The sequence below is a fragment of the Chionomys nivalis genome, chromosome 7 (genome assembly GCF_950005125.1).
Source record: "Chionomys nivalis chromosome 7, mChiNiv1.1, whole genome shotgun sequence".
In the NCBI taxonomy this organism is placed as follows: domain Eukaryota; kingdom Metazoa; phylum Chordata; class Mammalia; order Rodentia; family Cricetidae; genus Chionomys; species Chionomys nivalis.
In genome coordinates, this window is record NC_080092.1 from 50282297 (window position 1) to 50307586 (window position 25290).

At 49.4% G+C, this 25290-nt stretch overlaps 1 protein-coding gene across 4 annotated transcripts in view; it reads left to right on the forward strand.

Annotated features, from left to right (window-relative positions):
* The window catches only part of Myh10 (myosin heavy chain 10), a 131863-nt gene that overhangs the window by 100257 nt on the left and 6316 nt on the right, over positions 1-25290 (forward strand). For all 4 annotated transcript variants that reach the window (XM_057775512.1, XM_057775514.1, XM_057775513.1 and 1 more), the window contains 14 exons: positions 552-758; positions 2489-2626; positions 3029-3152; positions 4875-5046; positions 6191-6403; positions 9308-9452; positions 10354-10560; positions 12493-12597; positions 13706-13858; positions 14228-14476; positions 14952-15164; positions 16839-17051; positions 19759-19920; positions 24772-24900. In XM_057775512.1, coding sequence (XP_057631495.1) covers positions 552-758; positions 2489-2626; positions 3029-3152; positions 4875-5046; positions 6191-6403; positions 9308-9452; positions 10354-10560; positions 12493-12597; positions 13706-13858; positions 14228-14476; positions 14952-15164; positions 16839-17051; positions 19759-19920; positions 24772-24900 — 2430 coding nt within the window. The remainder of the gene's footprint in view (positions 1-551; positions 759-2488; positions 2627-3028; positions 3153-4874; positions 5047-6190; positions 6404-9307; positions 9453-10353; positions 10561-12492; positions 12598-13705; positions 13859-14227; positions 14477-14951; positions 15165-16838; positions 17052-19758; positions 19921-24771; positions 24901-25290) is intronic.

The following is a 25290-nucleotide window of genomic DNA, read 5'->3' on the forward strand; positions in this document are numbered from 1 at the left end:
TATTAATTAAATTACTGCCTGGCCCATTAGCTCTAGCCTCTTATTAGCTAACTCTCACATCTTGATTAACCCATTTCTATTAAATCTGTATATCACCACATGATTGTGGCTTACCAGCAAGATTCTAACCTATGTCCGTCTCAGGCAGGAGATTCATGGCATCTGCCACACTGCCCTTCTTCCCAGCATTCAGTTCGGTCTACTCCACCTATTAAGTTCTGCCCTATCAAAAGGCCAAGGCAGTTTCTTTATTAAACCAATGAAAGCAACACATAGACAGAAGGACCTCCTACACCAAGGTTGTTTGTTTTGAGGCAGGGTCTCTCTGTGTCCCCTGTTTTTAACTTGCTGTGTCTGAGGCAGCAGGCACTGACTGCTGGAATGGTGGTGAGTCTGGTTGGTGTGTGCACCCTGGACGAGCCATGGTGCTGGACTCTGGTCAGTCTGTGTGGTTTGTCTACCCTGGATGAGCCATGGCACTAGACCGTGGTGATTCTGTGGTGTGTGCACCCTGGGTGAGCCATAGCATTGACCCTGTGTTGTGTTTTCAGCTGCTGGAAGAGAAGAACATCCTTGCAGAACAGCTTCAGGCTGAGACCGAGCTCTTTGCTGAAGCAGAAGAGATGAGAGCAAGACTCGCTGCCAAAAAGCAGGAGCTGGAGGAGATTCTCCATGACTTGGAGTCCAGGGTGGAAGAGGAGGAAGAGAGAAACCAGATCCTCCAGAATGAAAAGAAAAAGATGCAAGCGCACATTCAGGTGCCTGTACAGCTCCGAGCACTGTCTGTGGGGTCTGCTGAGCATGTGGACTCCTGTGTCTACTGAGAATAGGCCATGTGTCCCAGCCGTTTGTCTGAACCCCAGTTAACAAGTTTTTTGTTTGGTTTTTTGTTTTTTGTTTTTTGTTTTTTTTTTGCAAACATGTGTTTATTTTAAGTAGGAATTCTGTGTATTCTAATGTGGCGTCTTACAATATGGAGACTCAAAAGTCAGAAAGCTCCCAGGGTCTGGAGCACTCCTTAGAGCATGGTGGTTCTTCCTGTTGTCAGTCCAGATCGTACACTCAGTTCAGTGCTTACACGGGCGTCTCCTAAGAGATGTGCAGCGCTGGTGGAGAACAGTTAGCCCTGCCCTGGTGCCTTGAAGTAGAAGCTGTAGTCACAGAGCACAGCTTCACACATGGTAAATACCCAGACAGATGGCAGACAGTGGGCATTCTGTCTGTGCCCTAGCATGCACACATCTCTCTTTTTCCTGCTGCCACCACTGCTTCACAAGCTAGCAGCAGACTCTTGCAGGAACATTTGCCACCTTGTGAGTGTGTGGTCCAGGAATACAGTTAATAAAAACCAGGCGGAAGGGAGCCAGGGGCTGATGGCTGGGAGAAGGGGAGAAGGTAGAGCAACCTAGAGATCAGAGGAGCCAGGGGCTGATGGCCGGGAGAGGAGGGAAGGTAGAGCAACCTAGAGATGAGGGGAGGGTTACCAGGCCTATTAGTCACAGTCTGTGAGATTCATAATAGATTTTGATACGAGCAACTGGATTTATTAAAGAGCCTTCATTATTTTCTTCAGATCTGCAGCCTGAAGGCTTTGCAGATGCAGTAGCATGTTTGGGATTTGCTTTAGAATAAGTGAAATGAGGAAGGTGGGGTCCCCATGAAGCTGGGTCCTGAGTTGACTCCTGTCACACTTCTGTGGCGCGGAGGCCCATTGTGCTGCGCTCTGCCCCTGGAGATGCACTTGAACCTTTTCCAAGAGAAGTCATCGCTACACCTCACAGCATTTATTCTGAAATTAACCATAAGTTAAAACCTTTAAGCAAAGTTATTCTTGGGTTGACATGTACAACCATGTCCACTAACACATGTTTATCATCATATCCAGTAATGTAGGATGTGAGTAAAGATAAGCATGTTAGAGAAAAGATGGGTATGCGCTTAGGATTCACTCAGTCCGGCGGTGTTTGCCGTGCTGTTAGCCATTTATAGTTCCCACGTTACTGTAATTGTACAGTGTGGATTTTAATTACTATATGTTATGCCATCTCACAGGTACCAAAGCTTAATTGCTAAAGCTTTTTCCATAATTTTCCTGGTATTAGAAGCAGCACTGTACGTGTTTGGCTTGGTGTTGCTGACCTGCAACTCCCTTGCCTCAGCCTCCTGAGTGCTGGAGTTACAGCCATTGCTGCTCCCCACAGCTCATAGGGTTGTTTTTTTTTGTTTGTTTGTTTGTTTTTTAAATCCAAATCACCATGACAGTTTCCTACAGTTATATTTGAAAGCATCTTTGCAGAGCCTGCCATGTGGGCTTCTTAAGGATTGACCCAGTTTGTACTTGTGCTTGCGAGGGCGCTAATATCTGCCTCATACTTCCAAATCCCACTGAACATAGAACACGAGCGTGTTGCCTCTCCTGTGAGCTCCTGCCGTGTGGCTACACCTGACAGAGGAACTGGGGAGATTGATGTAGGCTTTTCTTCACCAGGACCTAGAAGAACAACTGGATGAGGAGGAGGGGGCCCGGCAGAAGCTACAGCTGGAGAAGGTGACGGCAGAGGCTAAAATCAAGAAGATGGAAGAGGAGGTTCTGCTTCTTGAAGACCAGAATTCCAAATTCATCAAAGTAAGAGCATTTCCGTGAGTGCTGCTGCTGAAATCCAAGGGAGAGCTTGGCACACTCCCCGAATGTGGCTTCAGGCAGACAAGGAGAGGGCAAGAAAATCCTGGAGAATTGTAGCTGCATTTATTTTCTCTGTAAGGCTTCCTGTCTGAAGCCATTTAGTCCAAAGTCCTTACAGCCTTTTCCAATCTGTCCTGTCTATGCCACTTGTAGTTCACCTGGTATTCAGGCTCTGAGCACAAGGCAAGCACCGGGGAGCCACCAGGAGAGCGCCCGGTTGCCCTGTGAGGATCCAGCCCCCTGGAGCAGCAGGGCCCAGTTACCCACTTTTTCTCACACCAGTAATCCCAAACTCAGGGTGTAATTTTGCATGTCTTTTCTGAAATAGATTGTTTTTCTACTTAGGAAAAGAAACTCATGGAAGATCGCATTGCTGAGTGTTCCTCTCAGCTGGCTGAGGAGGAAGAAAAGGCAAAAAACTTGGCTAAAGTCAGAAACAAGCAAGAAGTGATGATCTCGGACTTAGAAGGTTGGTGCAGGCAGAGACGCTCAGGACAGGGACTCGGGAGTCTTGGGTTTGTGCTTGGGTCAGAAGTCATTGGAAGCGGGCAAGGTGACTGCTTGTGTTGGAAACTTCATTGTTAACATAGATCTTACAGGGAATGTCGCGTAGGGTCAGATGGAAGAGAATCAGGATGGGTTTCCTTTATTTAAACTTGACTTTGATGACTTGCTCAGGATGGAAATTCATTCTGTAGGCCACTGATGTTCTGGGCATTTGTCTAACAAGCACTGCTTGGAAATGTCCGGGTGACACCTCACAGAGGGCTTGACCAGGCTCAGAGAGTAACTGTCAGCAGCTCCGGAGGAAGTGATGTCAGGATCGAGATGGCTGCAGACGCAGAGGAGGGCATATAAGTCCTGTCCTTGGTCCAGCAGCAGTGTGTGCTTCTGCTCAGGCCCTCAGTGGTATACCCTCCAGCTTGCTTGCTTTTCTTTATCAAGACAGGGTTTCTCTGTGTAACAGCCTAGGTGTCCTGGAACTCACTCTGTAGACCAGGGTAGCCTTGAACTCAGATCCACCTGCCTCTGTTTTTCAAGTGCTGTGATTAAAGGTGTCCACCACCGCCCAGCCTCCCACTCACTTTCTTAATGCATACTTTTACAACAGGGAAAAAATAGGGTTATTATTTTTTAAAAAAGAAAACTTCAGGGTTGGGGAAGTTTTTGTTTTGTGTTGTTTATTGACCAAGGTTTCTGTCCCACCCAATCCCACAGCCATTCAGTCACAAAGAAGCACACAGAGGTCTACATTAATCATAAACTAGTTGACCTAGTAGCTCAGGCTTCTTATTTACTAATTCTTACATCTTAAATTAGCCCATTATTCTTGTCTATGTTAGCCACGTGGCTTGGTACCTTATATCAGTGAGGCATTCAGTCTTGCTTACTCTGTGTCTGGCTTCCTCTGGGTCAGCTGCAAACTGAGTTTTCCTCTTCCCAGAATTCTCCTGTTCTCATTATCACCCCACCTCTACTTCCTGCCTAGTTTCCCTGCCTATACTTCCTGCCTAGCTACTGACCAATCAGCCTTTTATTAAATACAAGTGACAGTGTACAGACCATTGTCACACAGCAGTTGTTTTGTTTTTGGTTTGGTTTGGCTTTGGTGGTGGCGGTGGTTTGGGTTGGTTGGTATAGATAGAAGATAGAATGTCAGGATAAACTTATTTTGTATTCTTTGCTACCCTTTGGGCCCTTTGGTGCCCATGAGGCAGATGTCTCCATCAGTCACCCTGTGGCATGCTCGTGGCAGAGAGCTCCTGCAGGACTCACAGGTCACACTGCAGGAGCAAACCACGGAAGCAGAATTGGTCCCCAACCTTTGTTAAGGGACTGTAGCAGAGAGGCTGGGGAGATGCATGGCCTCTGACCACTCCTGTCTGACCATTGTTTCTTAGGGATAGAGGATAGGGCTAGGCACTGACTGGTATAGCCTCCCTGTCAGCTCACTCTCCAGATCTCCACAGCTCTTAACAGTGTGAACTTCCTTCCCCAAAGGGAGGCATGGTTAGACACGACCCAATTTCTCTTTAAACTTCTATCCACACACTCATTGATCTCTCCCCAGCCAATCGTGGGAGGTCTCAGATGACCAAGCACTTGACTTGGGTTATCAAGGCAGTGACCGCATCCACTCCCTGTGTGTGCTTTGCATTGTGGTGAAGGGCTGCTCTGTCTTGCCTTGCAGAACGCTTGAAGAAGGAGGAGAAAACTCGACAGGAACTGGAAAAGGCCAAGCGGAAACTGGACGGTGAAACAACCGACCTGCAGGACCAGATCGCTGAGCTCCAGGCTCAGGTCGATGAGCTCAAAATCCAGCTGACCAAGAAGGAGGAGGAGCTTCAGGGCGCGCTGGCCAGGTCTGCAGTGCCAGCACACTCTGGGGGACAGCTGGATGGACAGGCCCACATTCCTGCATCTCGGGCCATGTCTGGGAGCATCAGAGAGCCCCAGGGAACAGGATGCGGTTTCTTTAAAGTCAGTTATGACACATGTTCATGAAAAACCCAGCGGTACACAGTTTATATCACGGCAGTAAGGTCTCTTAAACCACTGTCAATATTTAGACTTCCAGATGATTGTCACATCTCAGAATCCTAGGAGGGTCACACAGAGAGCCAGCTCCTTTACCACACCAGATGGTTGTTTCTGTAAGTTACAAATTAGTCTCCATGTGTTTTGGAACATTGGAGGAAATAACATTTCAGAAATATTTCCTCTCTTAGTCCATGATCTGATATTTAGTCCAAAGCCATTCGGAATATTGAAACATTTCAAATGTTTATTTATATCCAATATCTCATTTTTAAAGAGTTAACTACTTGGCTGCATGGTCTTGGAGCTTAATTTAATTTATAGCATGTTTTAACTCAGAATAACTTGTAATGGGGCTGGAGATGTAACTCGGCTGGTAAAGTACTTGCCTACCGTGCCCAGAGCCCCAGCCTGACCCCAGCACTGCAGAAGACTAATTCTAAAAGTGGATGCCTGGAGGTAGAGGTAGGGGGATCAAAAGATCACAGTCATCCTGGGTTCAATGAGACCATGTCTCAAATTTGAAAAAAAAGAAAGAACGAACGAACATCTTATTAAAAATGTTGCTGACCTCACTGTGAGTCCAGCCAGGTAGTTTCCGTCTTGGAAGCTGGCCTTCTCACTTGGGCGACTCTAGAATTAAGTACTGTTCCCCATCAGAAACCCCTGCCAACACTGAAACCATGCGTGAGTACGAAGATGTGCCAAAGAAAGGGGAAACTGAAGGCGTGAGGGTTGCAGGCCTTGTCCGTAGGTTTGCTCCGGCTGGGACAGCCCTGCTCCAGCCGTGTTCTGACCGAAACATTTCACCTCAGAGGATGTCTTAAAGTAGAGGAACACACCTCCCACTGTTAGTTTGGAAATACCTGGGAACCATTGCACCTAGCAGGCCCCCCGGGGGGGGGGGGGTCAGAGAGAAGATGAGGCCCAGCAGCACCACCTAGTGCTTTGTGCCTGGATCTTTGACAGAGGCGATGATGAGACGCTGCATAAGAACAACGCACTTAAAGTTGTCCGGGAGCTGCAGGCCCAGATCGCTGAGCTCCAGGAAGACTTTGAGTCTGAGAAGGCGTCACGCAACAAGGCTGAGAAGCAAAAGCGGGACTTGAGTGAGGAGCTGGAAGCCCTGAAGACAGAGCTAGAGGACACTCTGGACACCACCGCAGCTCAGCAGGAGCTACGGTGAGTGTGAGGGGCTGCCGTGCTGGGTTTTCCTTCAGGATGTCATTCCAATAGCCTGCTTCCCCTCGGAAGGATGACAGGGAGCCTGGTGATGATGTAGCTGTGGTTGTGACCAACCACACCGCAGGTTGAGAGATGTGGTCAGAAGGGCGGGGCACCCATACTCAGAAGGGTGGCAAAGAGATTTATAGAGGACAAGGACGGATCCAGAGGGAAAGATGGATGGAGTGGCCTGGCCCCTGCAGGCACTACAGTTGCCACTACAGTGGGAGTCGAGCAGGTGAGGAGCAGGTACAGATAGGCGAAAAGCCTGGAGAGGCAGCTCAGAGGAGGGTGCTTGCTGAGCAAGTGCAGCCCTCAAGCATGGGTGTGGACTAGGCAGTGTCTCCTCCCCCAGGAGCCAGGCAGGGGCTGTACCCGCATGCATAGGTAGACACAGCATGAGAAGGTTCACAGGTAGGAACCTATAGCTGTCAGCCCATAGAAAGTCACAGCTCAGATTAGGCAGGGCCACTGGCACATAGATGTCATCTATGAGGCTATTGGGACACGTTCCATGTTGCTGGCTTGGCTCTTGCTTGCTCCTTCCAGGTACCTTGAATCTAGGCAGAAGGGAACTCACACCTACTAGGCTAGTGGTTCAGCTTGTTATGCAAGTGTACACGCACATACACACCTGCCAGTGGCCCCGGGATGTGGTTGATGGAAGAGTTACCATGCCCTGGTGGGAGGCTGCAGTGTTGGATAAAGTGAAGATGGAGGGGTCATTTGAGTAGGGTTGGGGGGGGGGGCAGAAGATTGTGTGTGTTGGTTTTGTTTTTTTTTTTTTTTTTTTTTGAGATAGGGTTTCTCTGTCCTGGAACTTGCTCTATAAACCAGGCTAGCCTCAAACTCATAGAGATCCGCCTATCTCTAACTCCAGAATGCTGCCACCACTGCCTGGCTAGGAGGAAGTGTTTTTGAATACAGGAGTCAGGAGGAGCACCCAGAAGGAGGGATTAGTTTGCTGAAAGCTATGTCCTCCCCTTCCCAGGAGGGTCAGGGTGTGACATCTAGATCTACTCATTGACCAGGAGCCAGGCCCTGGGGAGAATGACAGACAACAGGTTGGCTGAGGAGAACTGTGAGACCGAGGTGAGAGCAGGGTTTCAGGAGCACTTGGTAAAGACACCAGTCCAGCCCAGCGCATCGCCCAAGATTTGGGCTGTGAATGTGCATTAGCATTTTTAAGTTCTGGCCTGTTTTTCCAAGGTTCTGCTTTATAAAAGTCTAACTAAAATTGTAGACGTATCCACTCTCCAAAGGCCTTTTTTTATTTTTATCTTTTAATGGTGGTTGAGGTATATGCCCATGTGTGTAGATGTACAAATGCCTGAACAGCCAAAAACTCAGATCTCCTAGAACTGAACTTACAGGCAGTTGTGAGCCACATGGTAGAGGCACTGGGAACCGGACTCAGGACATCTGCAAGAGCCTTGTACACTCTTAACCACCAAGTCAGGCTTCTGGCCCCTTAGATGATCAGTTCTCCCATTCATCTCTTGAAAAGATAAAACTAGGGTCTGGAGAGATGGCTCAGAGGTTAAGAGCACTGCCTGCTCTTCCAGAGGTCCTGAGTTCAGTTCCCAGCAAACCACATGGCAGCTCACAACCATCTATGAGATCTGGTGCCCTCTTCTGGCCTGCAGGTGTACATGCAGGCAGAACACTGTGTATGTAATAACTAAATAAATCTTTAAGAAAGAAAAGATAAAACTATACTGCATATGGTTCACACCTTCAATTTCAAGTACCTGGGTGACTGAGACAGGAGGGGTGCCACAAGTCTGAAGCTACCTTGGGCTACCCTGAAACGATGTGTGCACATTTACCAAAACCAGCATGTGCTCAGTGGTGGCATACAGGGAGTGGGGTTGTTGAATCTGGGGAGAGATGAGAGCTAAAGAGTTCACACCAGGATCAAACTGAAAAGGTGATGAACTGGTAGCCAGATTTGCTGGAAGTCTGATTGCAGGACGCTGGCCACTAGGTATGTTGAAGTGATCTCTGCACTGGCAGAGAGCAGGCCAAGTCTCTGAGCCAATGAGACTGATGACTGAACTGGGCTTTGATGACTCTTGTCATTTCATGGCAGTGACCTCTGCCCTCTCTGGTGAGAACACGGAGCGAGCACGTCAATGGGAGGCAGTCGACATGAGCTATGTGTCCAAAAGCAAACAGCAAGTCTTCAGAGGTGCCCTTGAGGGCAACTGTGGGGCCCACGGCAATCAAGACAGCTAGCGTAGGTCTTAGCAAGAGTGGGGTCCACAGAGTGGTGGGTAGTCCAGGGACCTCCCATGTGATACAGAGCTGTCTTGTGACTCCAGGTTCTAAGCCATATACTTAGACATGATACTCAGGTTGACAGATTTAAACATTAAACGGGTAAGCCAGCCCTTGGGGGCGTGAGCGTGGGAGCGCTGGCCCCACTACTCTTGTCATGCAGCAGCGTGGACAAGGGAGAGATGCCCCCTTACCCTAGCTGAAGGGCAGTCATTAGTTCCCTGCAGCCGCTTCACGAAGTTGACGAGGAGACTTGCCTTTTGATGTGGTGGAGGGTTCCAGTTCACCTTCAGACCTTAGCCGCTGCAGAGGTCTGACGTACATGTGAAGTCAGACACATAAAAGGACTTGACAGCCCTTATGGCCATCACAGTGGATAATGGTCCTAAGTCAGCAGCAGGACGACAGGTTCACTTGTCTAGAAGGATTTCTGATGCCACAGTAATGAGCATGCCCTCCTACTGGAAACAGCCTGTCTGGTATCTGTCAAAGGACGTGCGTACATTTACACTAAGCATAAACAGCAAGTAGTTTTAATTTAACCGGTGAGCCATTTCTGATCTTCACATAATGTATCCCTAGCACAAAACGTGAGCAGGAAGTAGCAGAGCTGAAAAAGGCACTCGAAGACGAAACTAAGAACCATGAAGCTCAAATCCAGGACATGAGACAGAGGCATGCCACGGCGCTGGAGGAGCTTTCTGAGCAACTGGAACAGGCTAAAAGGGTGAGTCCCAGTGAACCTCTCTGTCTCTCTCTCTCTCTTACAGACAGACACACAGACAGACAGACACACACCCGCCCGACAGACCCATTCGGCCATTCCATCTAGCCATCCCGGCTAGCTCCCAGCCCTTGTAGCACACTGCCGGCCACTCAGCGGAGGCCAGTAGCCCTGCCCTCTCCAGCCTGCGCTGTTCTCACCCCGCCCATGTGCTCCCTCCGTCTCTCAGTCTCGTCCAGGATGAGCGGCCGTCCTCATCCTCCCCCACAGGCTTCCTTGACCTCCTGTCACTTTGCCTCCGTTCCTCTCTCTTTCCTGCTTAGTTACAGGCCACCCTTCACTGTGCAGGGGGATGGTGTTCGCGGTGAAGTGAGGGTCAGTCTCTGCTGAGTCTTGGGTTCAGCACTGTAGGTGACCTGTTATTGTCGTTTAAAAAATAAGGAAATTGAGGCTCGGCAGCATAAACTAGGGTACCCAGCTAGTGAGTGGGAAGGCAACTTAAAGCCATGTCCTATGGCCACAGAGCTCTGGATAGTGTCATCTCTAACCTCAGCTGTGCTCAGAGAGACCCAACCTGCTCCAAACGCAGGCTCGTTAGAACATTTGGAAAAATGTCTTAACTGACAACTTGTTACTCAGTGCACATAGTTTATTCCTTCTGCCAGAAATGGACAAGAAGACAGTACAGTGAGCACCTCGCAGTCCATAGGTAGTGCCCCAACAACGCGCAAGGTTTCCCCATCCAGAATCCTGACTGCTCAGGACAGTGGGTGTTGGCGTGCATTCTTCCTGCACATGTGACTGCGGCTCACTGTGTACCTCGCAAGAGTCTGCAGACACGGAAGCAGTGATTGTTAGGGGGCGTTGTAAGACAGATGCTAAAGAATTCCCCCCCTCCCCCCAGTTCAAAGCCAATTTGGAGAAGAACAAGCAGGGCCTGGAGACAGACAACAAGGAGCTGGCGTGTGAGGTGAAGGTGCTGCAGCAGGTCAAGGCTGAGTCCGAGCACAAGAGGAAGAAGCTGGACGCCCAGGTCCAGGAGCTCCACGCCAAGGTGTCAGAGGGTGACAGGCTCAGGGTGGAGCTGGCCGAGAAAGCAAACAAGCTACAGGTAAGCTGCAGTCTAGCATGTTCTGTTAGGTACCTGGAAGGCGCCATCACAGGTAACTATGGCAACTATGGCAGTGAGTGTCTGTTTGATGGAGATAATAATCCTTGCTTTAAGGATTGTGCATCGTTTAGACCTGCCTCGTGCTACTGTCCACTGTGACTATAGGCAAGTGCTTTTCAGCACAAGTCTGTCTTCTCTGCTAGTCTAAGAAAGCACTGAGACTTGCTTTACGCACAAATGTTTAAAGTATAAATTGGTACAGCTTCTTTTTCCCAGTTAGATAGCTGTGTATTGTAAGCCATAAAACAAAATACTCTTGGGACCCCCCAAATCGGTGTCTTTCTCATTTATCCTAGAGAAATAAAGGTCCACCCAGGTTCAGCTTTAAAGCTGTTTGCTGTAGAGGTGCATGTAAAGGCATTGGATTGGAGCTGCCGTCAGGGTCTAGTAACGGGCATCAGCGCAGTCAGTAAAGCAACATACAGATGAGTCTTTGGTTGGAAGAGATGCTTATGCTGCTGCTGCTCTGAACAAAATATGACGTCGCAGAGGCCCAGGGTCTCCCAGTGGTTCAGTGGTTTGCTCCAGTGAGGGAACACGGGACAAGAAAGGAAGCTGGACCTAACGGAGCCTGTGGTGCCAGCTGTGGCCTGGGGAACCTCCAGCCCAGGCCCGCTGCACACTCAGTTCCTCCAGCAGGGTGATGACAGGAATCCCATCAGATGCTCAACAACCAGGCCCAGAGGCAAGTGAGCACTAGGTTCCTGTGGACATAGGTGCCTCCCCCGTTTCCTCTTCACACCAGCTCCACGTGCTAGGCAAGAAAGCTGAAGGTCATGGAAGCTAAGGGCCTGCTCTCTGGCCCTTTTCAGAGCTCCGGTGGAGGGCAGGAGTTCCTTCTTAGCCCCAGAGCTCTTCCTCAGCACCATGTCCCCCAGAGCAGTGAAAGGAGAGTGCTCTGAAGGAGGCTGTCTTGTTGGCTGTGCAGTGTGTCTGTCCTCCCGTGCTCCTCTGTGGCAGTACAGCCAGGAGACAAATGAGGACACTCTTCTGAGCCCCTCCACTTCCACCTGTATCCATGGCACTCAAAACAATAAAATAAAAAGACATCTTAGACCACAGGGACTTTTTTTTCTCTTCTTAGAAAATATTTTTAAGCTGTTTTTTGTTTTTAATGAGTGTTTTGTCCACACATATATGTCTGTACAACACTTGTGTGCCTTATGCTCACCAAGGCCAGAAGAGGGCACTGGCTCCCCTAGAACTGGAGTCACAGACCATGTGGGTGCTGGGAACTGAACCCAGATCTTCTGGAAAAGCAGCCAGTGCTCTTACCCTCTGAGGCATCTCTCTTGCCCCTTTTGGAGATATCTTTCATTGAGGAGGAAAGGGGGGAAACACCACATTATTCCTGAAGTCTGACCATCAACAACGATATTTTCAGCCTTAATATATGCCTTAGCTTTAAAAGCTGAAGGAATTTTTGGCTGATTACTAGTGTGCTTATTTCCTTTTGAGTCCTTGAATAAAATTTCAAGTTCTGTAAGAATGTAAATTCGATGTGCCTAATGTCGATTAACACAGAAGAACACGCCTACTGGCCCAAAGAGTCGCTTCACACAGCAGCAGCGGTGACTTCCAACAGATGTAGCTTCGTTATTTGTCTGTTTGTGGTGAAAGTAAACACAGACAGGGGCATGGCATTGAAGCACCCCTGCCCGTTCAGAGGGAGGCCGCAGTGAGGTGGCTGTGGAGCAGGTTTTAGCACGACTCCAGGTGGTAAGCATTCCTTGAGTGTGCTAGTTAAAGTTCTGGTGCATGTGTTCTGTGCACACACAGAAGCAACACATATGTGCACATGCATGCACTGTGTTCCCTAGGACATTTTTTATTCTCACTGTGGAACCAAATTTCATCCTTACCTCCTTGCAGAATGAGCTGGATAATGTCTCAACCCTTCTGGAAGAAGCTGAGAAGAAAGGTATTAGATTTGCTAAGGATGCAGCTGGTCTCGAGTCTCAACTACAGGACACACAGGTGTGCTGGGGGAGCAGGGCACGGAGTGGGTATATGTGCTAGATTTTGAAACATAGAACTTTTGGCCGATTGATAGGATGAGAATAAAATAAAGCTTTGAAGTTCTGTCAGAATGTTCCCTGTGTGCCCAGAATGTGGCCGATTGCATTTCTGTGGTGGAGCAGCTGATGAGACAAACATGGTTTCAGGTGAGGGGCTCAGGATGAAGGTAAAAGTCTCGGGTAGAGAGCAGAAGAATGAAGCTGTTAGGGACAAGTTCAGCATCCAGTGCAGACCCTGTGGCAAGGCACAGCCTCGTCAGGGAGACCAGAGGAGGCAATAGCCCTATAATGCTACTAAGAATGCTCAAGTCTAAAAGCAGCAAAGGTGTGCTCGCATTTGGGGGAAGCAGTCAAGCTTAAAATAGAAAGGAAAAATGATAGCGGGATGGCCGGGACTGACCAGAAAGAGAAATGCCTGCCAAATGCTGGGGCTGGGGCTGGGGCGGGGAAGTACAGAAGAGGGGACCACCGCAGGGTCGTGTGGAAGGCCGTAGTGTCACCTGGGCCTGGGCGAAAGCTGGCTCCGAGCGGGGTTTGTGTTATAGATGGTTACAAAATGGTCTTGCCTGTTCATTGGTGTCACTAGGCATTTCTTGTCCACAGAGGAACTTTCTTTTTATGACATAATTGTCAAGAGAGATTTATTTTAGTTTTGTCGTTTTTTCTGGTGGGGCTTGAGCCAGGGTTGATGATGGGCTAACCTATGCCCACTCTTACACACAGGAACTCCAGGGTTGATGATGGGCTAACTTGCACTCATTCTTACATACACAGGAGCTCCAGGGTTGATGATGGGCTAACCTATGCTCACTCTTTTACACACAGGAGCTTCAGGGTTGATGATGGGCTAACCTATGCTCACTCTTACATATACTGGAGCTCCAGGCTAACCTATGCTCACTCTTTTACACACAGGAACTCCAGGGTTGATGATGGGCTAACCTGCACTCATTCTTACATACACAGGAGCTCCAGGGTTGATGATGGGCTAACCTATGCTCACTCTTACATATACTGGAGCTCCAGGGTTGATATGGGCTAACCTATGCTCACTCTTTTACACACAGGAGCTCCTTCAGGAGGAGACTCGCCAGAAACTGAACCTAAGCAGTCGGATCCGGCAGCTGGAGGAGGAGAAGAGCAGCCTTCAGGAGCAGCAGGAGGAGGAAGAGGAGGCAAGGAAGAACCTGGAAAAGCAGCTGCTGGCCCTGCAGTCCCAGGTGTGTGTCCCAGGAGCAGTGGTGGCCTAGATGTGTGCAGGGAGCCGCGGCTGGCAGGCCGTGTGGGATTCTGTCGTTTCATTTGGGGCAGTTAATGAGGCTGCGCTAAACTAAGCTCGCTGATGTGTTTTTTTCTTTGACCCAGCCAAACGCTGATGTCCTCTTCCTAACGTTGTAACATTTAAAGACAGAATCGTCGTTTCTGTGAGGTTTCTGTTCAACCGCCATCTTACAGCTGAGCCAAGGGCTCCTTCTCCAGCCTCCACTTCTCAGTGCTGGGTCATAATACTGAAACGAGGGGTTTTATTCTTGAAATGCAAATTCGGATGAATTCTTACACTGACCCTTTTTTCCTTACCCAAAACCTAGTTGGCTGACACCAAGAAGAAAGTGGATGATGACCTGGGGACAATTGAGAGTCTGGAAGAAGCCAAAAAGAAGTTGCTGAAGGACGTGGAGGCACTGAGCCAGCGGCTTGAGGAGAAGGTGCTAGCGTACGACAAGCTGGAGAAGACTAAGAACCGGCTGCAGCAGGAACTTGACGACCTGACGGTGGACCTGGACCACCAGCGCCAGATCGTCTCCAACTTGGAGAAGAAACAGAAGAAGTTTGATCAGGTGAAGGCTGCACCCGCGTCCCAGGCCCCTGAGACTCCCCACATCCTCAGGAAGCTTTAGCTCTGGTTTTGGTCTAAGACAATCTTTTCCTATATAAAAGCAATACGTACTGATACAGCATTGAGAAAACATAAAAAGGGAAGTATGAGGCCCATGGATCCTGCACCATGCATGGAGAGAGATTAGCCCCCATGCAGAGTTCTTGGCAGTGTCTGCCCTGGGAACATGTGTCTATATGATATGCGGTGGGCAGCACCCAGCTGTCAACCTGCAATTCTCTCATGTTTCACGTAGACCCATACTTCTGGCTGTACACTCTGTGCTTTGACTGTGACCTATTACAGGAGGGCATTGTTGGCGTTCAGAAAGCTTTGCAAGTCCGTGTGGGGCTGGTCAGCCTGTGGTGGTCTTAGGGTGAGCAAGCCTGCACCATGAGTGAGGGGCGTTCTCACTGTGCCCGTCTGTTCTCACGCAGCTGTTGGCAGAGGAGAAGAGCGTCTCTGCTCGCTATGCAGAAGAGCGGGACCGGGCTGAAGCTGAAGCCAGAGAGAAAGAAACTAAAGCGCTGTCCCTGGCGCGGGCCCTTGAAGAAGCCTTGGAGGCCAAGGAGGAAGTCGAGAGGCAAAATAAGCAGCTCCGAGCAGACATGGAAGACCTGATGAGCTCCAAAGACGATGTGGGGAAGAATGTAAGTTGTCCGTGGCTGCACGGCAGGAAGGACCTGGGGACACAGGCCCACAGCAAAGCCAACTTGAGCCTTGTCCTGTAGGCAGATAGGGGCCAATCTATTTCCATCATCTGGGCAAAGGCACATGGAATTCTTTTTTTTTTAAATCTATTTATTTTATGTATGAGTATATTGTCTACACATATGTCTCTGATGCCCTTGAGGGCAGAAGAGAGCATTGGATCCCTTGGGACTAGAATTACAGGTGTTGTGAGCTGCCGTGTGGGCTGCGAATTGAACCCAGGTCCTCTGGAAGAACAGTGTTTCTTACAGCTGAGACCATCTTTCCAGTCCCCAGATGTAGAATTCTTGCCGCAGCCCCTAGAAGTTTATCCTTGCCCTGCCCCGCCCTGCCCCAGTCCGTCCTGGCAGAGGCATCTCTCAAGAAGGGGATCTCACATTTGCATCACTAGTGGTTATCAAACCCAAACACTGCAAGGTCCCCCGGGTCGGAGGTTTGTGGGAGCTGAAGCTCATGCCACTCTCACCTGGCCTTCCCCGTGAGGCCTGAGTGCTTCCTGGAGGGTATCGACAGCTGTCAGGATTTACAGTCAAGAAAGTTCTATGTGTTCTCCCATGTGTGCCTTCCCCAGGAGTCCCCATGCTTGTTCTTGCCTCCCTCAGTACCTGAGTGGCAGCGTCACAGAGTGAGGTCCCAGCCTGGCTCTTCTCCCAGCTTCCATTCTTATTCTGGAAAGGGAGCCCCGTGCTCCATAGCCATCTTGATGAGCGCTTTGTAGTCTTGCCTGCTTTGTTGGCTTTGAAAAGTGGGAGGCCCACTGTAAAGAGCAGGTGTCATCTGCGCGGGGCGTGGGCCATCTGACCATGCAGTGGGTGATGGAAAACCGCCCACGTCCTGCTGGGCCTTCTGCATAGAGCAGAAGAGGCTGGGTCAGGAAGAGGCTAGCCAGGGCAGACACACCCTGTAAAAGTGGAGGGAGAATGCGGTACTGGTTCCGTAGTCATTGTCTTTGCTGTAACCAATTCTCACACGCTCTTGTGGGTTTTGCAACTGTTGGGTTACCAAGTGCTACTCCCTAATTCTTCCTCTGCTCTCCTCTGAAAGCTAACATGACCATGGCCCCCAAAGGGAATGTGTGAGAGCACTTAGGTCTGCTTCAGGAGGTTGGGCAGGGCAGCTGGGTCAGGAGGTGGAGCACTCAGTACAGTGCCAGAAAGACTCAGGTCTGTGGAGGACACTGTTGAGAGTAGAATCGGGCCTTGCTTCGACAAACCCCCTCCATCACAGGGTTGCTCATGAGCCTTCAGCATGAGTGATCTCTTCTGAGGCTCTTGTAGCCTCAACAACAGGGAGGCGCCTCACCCGGCCCCCCAGTCGGCTGACCCGCGCTTTAACCTCATACAGCAGGCAGGCGCCCCGCCCGGCCCCCCAGTACACCGACTCGCACCTTAGCCTCACGCCCCGGCACCCCCAGTATGCCTTCCCGCGCTTTAGCCTCACACAGCAGGCAGGCGCCCCGCCTGGCCCCCCAGTATGCCGACCTGCGCTTTAGCCTCAGAGCCCTGTCCCTCTCATGGGACGTTCCAGTGTGAACACAGTGCACTTTAAATCCCGTGTCTGAACAGAAGAGCAGCCTCTGTGCACCAGTGCGCACCAATGCTTCTGTGCCGTAGGTCCACGAGCTTGAAAAGTCCAAGCGGGCCCTGGAGCAACAGGTGGAGGAAATGAGGACCCAGCTGGAGGAACTGGAGGACGAGCTCCAGGCTACTGAGGATGCCAAACTGCGCCTGGAGGTCAACATGCAGGCCATGAAGGCCCAGTTTGAGAGGGACCTGCAGACCAGAGATGAGCAGAATGAGGAAAAGAAGCGGCTGCTGCTGAAACAGGTGGGTTGCGGGGGCGTGGCCTTCAGAGCCTGCCTTGTGCTCTGATGCTGATGGCAGTCAGCCCTGTAGTTCACGCTGGGAAGCATTAGCTGGAGAAAGCGCTGGCTGTTGAAGGACATGACTGTCGCTGGTTTAGATCTTCTCTCTCCAGTGGCACTGCTGCTTGGCCTGGCTGTCACCAGAAAGCTGCAGGACGCTCAGGCGTAGGGAGAGGGAGGGAGGGAACTGCCCAGCAGAGAGGTCCCATGGCCTCCTTAAATCACACCCCACCCCAACCCCCAGAAAGCTGAAATCAAGCCCCCGACCTACCTTACCTACCACTGAGCGACACCCCAGCCTTTAAAGGGTTCTTTACAAGGGAAAGAAAAGGGGTGATACTTATTTTTTTTAAACTTATAAAGAATCTTAGGATTTTTAAATTTTATAAAGAATTATATGTGTATGTACATATATATGTATTTACGTGAGTGTACATATATATGAGTGTGTATATATGTGTGTATATATTTGAAAAGTTTACTTGGAAAACAAATTTTGGATATTTTAAGTGTCATTTGGAATTCATGGGAACAAGTAGTCTTAATTTATATTTAATTTTATTTTACTGATTTTATTTCATTAATATCAACTTGATTGGTTCTTTATTGTTGGGTAAGTTATACAAACCTGGTGAGTTAAGGCCACATTTCTAGTGCCCTGCTTCTGTGAGCAGTGAGAGCCGGTGGCCCAGGGCATCATCTGGTGGCCTGGGCTGTGCTGGAGCAGCTGCTCACACGCCCTCACCTGCCCAGCATGGGCGGGGGCCTCACCACCTGTCATCAGCCTGGCTGAAGGCTGTTTGAGTGTCCTGTGGAGACAACTGTCCCAGGAGTGAAAGGCCCCAGAAAGCAGCAAGCGCTGCTCCTTACAGTGTAGACAGAAGTTGCTGTCCCGCCTGGTCCCTCTGCCTTCAATCCCAAATAACACACAGAGACTTCTACTAATTATAAACTCTTTATCCTTTTAGCTCAGGCTTATTATTAACCAACCTCTTAGAACTTAAATTATCCCATAATTCTTATCTATGTTTAGCCATGTGGCTTGTTACCTTTTCCTACTAAGGCACTCTCATCTTGCTTCCTCTGTGTCTGGATGATGACTGTGTCTCTGCCTTTCCTCTTCCCAGAATTCTCCTAGTCTGGTCACACCACCTATACTTCCTGTCTGGCTACTGACCCATCAGTATGATTTATTAAACCAGTATGAGTGACAAAGCTTTACATTCTCCCTCAGCATCACAGCCTCACCCCTCCATCCTGTTCTCCAGAAGTAAGTCCCCAGTCCAGCCCACACACAGACTTCAGGCTCTAACTCTGAAGACAATCATGCAAGAACCGGTAGACATATTTGAACCACACTTGGGAAAGTTCAGGGCAGTTACTGTACTGAAGGAGTCTCTTGTTACCCTGGACTCAGCAGGCCCAGATCTGTAGCTGTGGTCACATGGGTGGTGAGAACCTCTCATCCTGGTGGAGGCTGTCCTGCCCCTTCCCCACCCTTACCTTCTGCAGAAGCAGGTGCATCAGAAGCCTTGATCTCCCCTTAGAGAAGACCCGTTTCTTGCTGTCACCCAGAGAGCACTCCCCTCCCACAATAGTGCAATGCTTCCATTGCAGTGCCTAGCTGGTCACTTCCCCGTTCATGACAAGTGATTGCTCAGAATCCCCACTGCAAGATCACCCCGGTCACTGGCTATCCCGGGTACTCCTGAATGAACGGGAAAGCAGGATCACTTAGGACACTGCCACTGTCCCACGTACTCCTGAATGAACAGGAAAGCAGGACAGATCGGGAAGCTCATGGCACAGCCCCAGGAACTCACAAGCTGACCCGGCTCCCGTCTCAGTGGGGTATTTTTAGTTCATTGTGGCGATGTAGCCATTAGAGCTGGATTGAAATGACCAAGAGCACTTTTCCTCCACCTCACACAGAGTATGGGTAACTAGTACTGGCCTACGCCTGTAGTGCCGCTGATATGAGAAAGCCCCAGAATGAGTAAGCGCAGGGAGGTTCCCCGCCGCCACTTATGTTTATCTTGTATCCGTCCTCTTGTCCTCTGTGAGCCCCACAGCTCCTCATTCTCCCTCGCCTGCTGCTCAGCTGCCAGCCTCCCTCTTTGCTGGTGTTCAGATGGGGTTTCAGCCTGGGTCTGAGGCCCAAAACCTGAGTGAGCCCACCTTTGAAGCCTGAATATCAGCACTGAGCAGGCCTATCTTCCCTAGACCCAGCTCCAGGCGTGCTGGTCTGTCGTCTGACCACTGGCCCGCTGTCCTCTGCCCGCTGTCCTGTACCCTCTGCCCTGTGCCCACTGCCCTGTGCCCTCTGCCCTGTGCCCTCTGTCCTCTGCCCTGTGCCCTCTGTCCTCTGCCCTGTGCCCTCTGTCCTCTGCCCTGTGCCCTCTGTCCTCTGCCCTCCCTCTGTGCACCTATCCCATTTGTTTAATAGAGTCACCGAAACTGTGGGCCTGAGGTCTTCCTTCTTGGGTCTCTGGGTATCCCCCCAGTAGGCATGGCCTCTGCCATGTGGTGGTTTCCAAGACCTTCTGAACCACATTCATCCATTAGTAATACAAAGGGACTGCTCAATGACAGGGACCTCTGCAGAATGACAAGCCCCCCGGCTAGAGTAGCCAGAGCTCAGTGTAATGTAAGCAAGCACTGTCCTTCAGGTTCGAGAACTCGAGGCAGAGCTGGAGGATGAGCGGAAACAGCGGGCGCTTGCTGTGGCTGCAAAGAAGAAGATGGAGATAGACCTGAAGGACCTGGAGGCTCAGATTGAGGCTGCAAACAAAGCCCGCGATGAAGTCATCAAGCAGCTTCGCAAACTTCAGGTAAGAGTGGCAGGCTCGGCCTCGTGGACCAGTGTCACGTGGCCTTAGGAGAACCAAGCATGTGCTTTTTACACAAGATGAAGCCGTGAAGCTGGGAGAGACAGTGCAAGCACCCCGCCGTCACACTGAGCTGCTGGCCCCTTGGTTATTGGATTTGCTTTTGAGACGGAACTGGGGGTGGTCGTCAAAAGGAACATCTTTGCTAGAATTTGGTCCTGTGTCCCTAAACACCTTCAGTACTCTTCCACCCAGCCACATCCCCAAAAGGAAGTGGTGTGGCTTTCCTCCTTCGGTGCTGTGATGTCATCCTTTCAGGCCACGCCAGTCACCACTCTAGTATCCAGATGATAGTTTTGTGGCCACAATGAGAAAGGTTATTCATGATACCAAGTCAGTGCAGGGTGGCTCCTCTCTTCCATGGCTGGGGATGGGCACTGCCAGGGAAGGGTGTGAACTGTGACCACAAGATCAGGAAAATCTCCTTTAACTTGTAATTCCACATCTTGAACATGCATTCAACAACTCTCAGCCAAAGCCTTTGTAAATGTCAATGAGCCACTAGCCATTGCCTGGCAGGGCTGCATGTAGACAGCGGCAGGAAAGCATCTGCCGGCCAGAAAGTATGCTTACAACCACAGACAGACCACAGACAAAGCCTCTGTGGACAGCAGGTCAGTGGGTAGTGGTTTTGCTTTCCTGTACTTTCATAAAGCTGGGGACATGACTAAAGTTATAAGGGCACTCACTGCCCTTGCCCAGGACCCACCCAGGTTTGGTTCTCAGCATGCAGCCACATGGCAGCTCACGTGAACTATACTATAGTTCACGGGAACCTGTTGCCCTCTTCTGGCCTCCATGGGTATTGCATACATGTTGTATACACAGGCAAAAAACACTTTTTTTTTTTAAGTTTTTAGTTTTTCAAGACAGGGCTTCACTGTGTAACAACGCTGGCTGCCCTGGAACACACTCTGTAGACCCAGGCTTGGCTTAGAATCACATAGATTGACTAACTCTGCCTCCCAAGTGCTGGGGTTAGAGGTGTATGCCACCACCATCCAGCTTTAAAGTTTAATTTTATTTTGACTTGATAATTACAAAAATATTGTTCATTACCAAAAAAATACTGAATTTATTTATTGACAGTTGTTTATTAAGATATACTCACACACCACAGAGCCTGTTTCCTTTGGTCTGGGGCATTGAGGTGTGTGTTTGTCCTGGGTTATGGAAGCCCAGCACTAATTACAGCCCTCCTACTAATTGCCTTTGCCACCTCCTCACTCCTCATCTCTGCCACAGCCAGTGCAAATGTGGTACACTGGCTCAGTTCATAGAAAGGATTCCTATATAGCATAGGCTTTGTGGCTGCCTCTTCATGTAGTGCCTTTCGAGGGTTATCCACGTTGTAACATGAATAAGCACTTTGTGACTTGACTGCTGAGTAGTCCCGCTACACGGCTGTGTGGATGAAGCAGGGATGTTCGTCCATTCGAAACTGGAAGCACTGGGCAGTTTCTACTCTTCGGCTGTCAAGAATTTCACTAATATGAATAATGAATATAATAATAATAGAATATTTTTCTGTTGTGCTAAGACACCGTGATCAAAAGAACTTACAGAGTAATGTATTAATTCCGGCCTCACAGTTCCAGAGGGTTAGGAGCATGGCTGCAGACACAGGATCCACAACCAAACAGAGAGAGAGAGAGAGAGCGCTAACTGGAAATGGTGTGGGTGTGGGCTTTTGAAAGGCCTCAAAGACCGCAACTGTTGCCCTTCTCAACAGTTCCACCAACTAGGGACTAAATACTTGAATAGTTAAGCCTCTGGGACCATTCTCATTCAAACCGCCACCACATTCCTCATCCATTTGTGTGGCTATGTGTTCTCAATTTTTCTGATTTTTTTTTTCTTTCACCTGAGTGCCAGATAATACAATATCTGTATTTAACTTTTGGTTTTTGTCTGTTTTAGAGATAGGGTCTCACTGTGTAGGCCTGGCTGACCTTGAACTCAGATCCGCCTGCTTCTGCCTCCTGACTGCTGGGATTTAAAGGTGTGCGCCACCCGCCAGCCTCAGGATACATTTTAGGGTTTTAGGGTTGAAGGATTGGGGTACGAAATGGTACGTCATTGTGGGTTTGTGGGTTCATGTGTGCGTGTGCACATGGAGACCGAGCTATCTGTCATGTACTGCCAGCATCTTCCTCGGTCACGTGCCACCTTAGCTTTTTCAGTGCCCTCACTGAACCTAGTGCTCAGAGTCCCAGCTTGATGAGCTGGCAGCGGGTTACAGGGATCCTCCTGTCTCTGCTCAGTCAGGTTTGTGAGGGCTGAGACCTAAGCCTGAATCTTAGGTTTGTGCAGCAACCACTGTAACCACAGTTGCCCCTCCAGCCTCTCGTGTGCTTTTGATTTGCTTCTTCTTACTAATGGTGTTGAAGATCTTGTGTGCACACTGTTTTCACATTTAAAAAAACAGACATGTCATTTGTTCCTGCCTGTGTATCTTTTCAGCTGCATTGTAACGATTTAGTTGAAGCACTCAAATTTTGTATATGCTCTGGCTATAATTTTTTAAGGCTCTAAGTATGGTTTTGGTTTTTTCTGCGTGTGCATAATGGGAAGGGCTCTGTCACTGCACATCTGTGACCTGAGAAGACATTGAGAAGCCAGCTCACACGGTGATTTTACCTGGTGCTGTGCCACCGTGCCAGGGGATGCTGTCTGTAGCACAGGCATTTTTTATTTGGGGGCTGAGGGTATAGTATAGCCCAGTTGGTAAAGTGCTCCATGTTTGAGCTCAGTGTTGACGCATGCCTGAATCTCAGCGCTTGGGAGGTGGAGGCAAGATCAGAAGTTAAAGGTCAGCCTCAGCTGCGTAGCAAGTGTGAGGCAAGCCTGGTTGGCTTGGAGACCTGTTTCAGAAAGAGAAAAACAAACTTTTAAGTTTTGGTAGAGTCTGGTTTTCCTTCCCCTTTGTGTTTACTCAGTATACCACCAGCTCGGAGGTTGAGTTAGTTCTAGGCTGCTTCTAGGGGTCTCACGCTTCCGACTCAGGTTTGGCCCATTTTGCACCTAAAGCCACAGCTTCACTTTTCTAGGTAGGCGTATTCAATTGTCCTGACCCCATCTGTTGACTGTGGGCCCCCACAGGATCATCTTGGCACACTCGTGTGTCTATTTCTGGGCTTTCAGTCCTGTCCCATGGACCTGTGTGGCCGCCCTGTATTCCTGCCTCGCTGTTTTGTTTACGATAGCTTGCACTGCATTTTGAAATTGGGAAGTAGGGCTGGTAAAGGTTCATTCGTTTTCGTGATTGGTTTTTGTGAGCAATTCAGCTCGGATGGGCAAGTATTCTGGCACTCGAGAGCTACAGCTCTGATAGAAAGGTATTCTGGGCCAGGCATGGTGGCGCACGCCTTTAATCCCAGCACTCAGGAGGCAGAGGCAGGCGGATCTCTGTGAGTTCAGGATAGCCAGAACTGCTACACAGAGAAACCCTGCCTTGGAGAAAAAAATAAGAAAAAAACAACTGGAAATATATTCTGGTAATCGGGCCAGGACCAGCACAGGGCACAGTAAGCAGAGCAGTTTACAGCCCTGCTCTAGGGAAAGCTTCCCCAATATAGCAGCTCCGCTCCGGCAGAAGAGGGCTTCCCCAGAGTTGTTACAACTCCGCTAGGGGAAAGTTTCCCCAGCAAAAGTGTTACAGTCCTGTTTGGCTCAGCTCCAGGCCTGTGAAAAGTTGTCACTTCTCTCTGGGGAAAGAAGGTGTCACCCAAACCTCATTCAAGAGGTTTATTGGGAGGGAAGAGTCCAGGAGAGCGTCTGCCTCTGCCAGGGTGGAAAAGGCAGCCGCAAACTGAACAGGTGCAGGGCTTACGTAGGGCTTCTTAGGGGCGGGGTTTTTCCGGGGAGAGTTTCAGGATGGTCAGATTTCAGTTCCTTGAGCTCAGATGGGCTAGATCTTGTGCTCAAGGATTGGTTGGTTTTCTGCTTAGTTGACCAGGGGCAGATTTGGCTTTGGTTTCAGGGCCAGGCTGTATTCTTTGGCTGGCCCTTTTTCCTTACAGTTTTGGCTATTCTGGCTGGATTCCTTGCAATTCTATATGAATTTTAGGATTGGCTTATATCTCTAAGAAAACAAAAAGAAGAAAACAGGCAAGAGGCAATCAAACTTCTAAGCGGTTGACTGTAGCTCAATTTGCCACATCAGTTTAATTCCTCTGGTCATGGTTTCTTGTTTCTTGCTATGTATATGCATCTTGTCTGTCTGACGTCTTACAGTCTTTGTATATGTTCTAGGTGTCCTTTAAGTTTGTGTTGAATGTAGCTTCTGTATATTCACGAGTATCTATCAGTCTAGCTGTGGTGGCTTTTTTAGTAGAACCCTTAAGATTTCCTAAGTGAAGATCATGCCGTAACCCACTAGGTTTATTCCTTACTTCCCTGTTTGTCATCTTTCTTGTGGAATCAGCTGGGCTGACTTTCCCTTCAGGTTGAGCAGGTGCCTGTGAGACTGGGCTCCCTACTTGCTGGTCTTTCAGATTAAAGCCTTTTTCCTCATTGCATGCTGACTACTTTATAATGGAAAGATCAGGTGTGACTTCTGCAAATGCTGAGGTGACGTGGTTTTATATTGATGCGTTTGTGCTTGTCACACAGCAGGTGACCCCTGGTTGTGGTGTAGATTCTGTGTTTGCATGTTACCAGCATGTTTGCGCCTATATTCTCGCAGGCTAACAGGCTGTGGTCTCGTGGTAGCTTCGTTATGTCTGTATACTTTTTACCATGAAACAGTACTGAGAACGAAATACTCTAGATCGACTTTGTATTTAACCCCAGGCACAGATGAAGGATTACCAGCGTGAACTAGAAGAAGCTCGCGCATCCAGAGATGAGATTTTCGCTCAATCCAAAGAGAGTGAAAAGAGACTGAAGAGCCTGGAAGCAGAAATCCTTCAGCTGCAGGAGGTATGTTGTCTGTCGTCCATGTGCTCAGGAAATGCCTGTCCTTAGGATCACTGAGATTCAGTGCGTTTTGTCACCTTCATAATGAGGTTCCCATTCAGCACAAATACTAGCACCCTGTTGCTTGTGTATTCCTCTGCTGGCTAAAGGCGGGATGGCTGATTAGTAACTGGCCCACAGCCTTCTAGAATCGCCCCTCCCCCCGTGAGAAAGGAGAGCTTGTTATTTGACATAAGCTTTGAGTTAGCCCTACCCAGAGAAGTGCTGTTCTGCTACAGTAAGAGACATGTGCTTCATTCAGTTCCCGATGGAACATCCATCTTTTCCTAAGGTCTCCACGAGGAGCATGTAATATAGAACTCCACTCATGCGATAAGGCACCCTAGAGTGTAT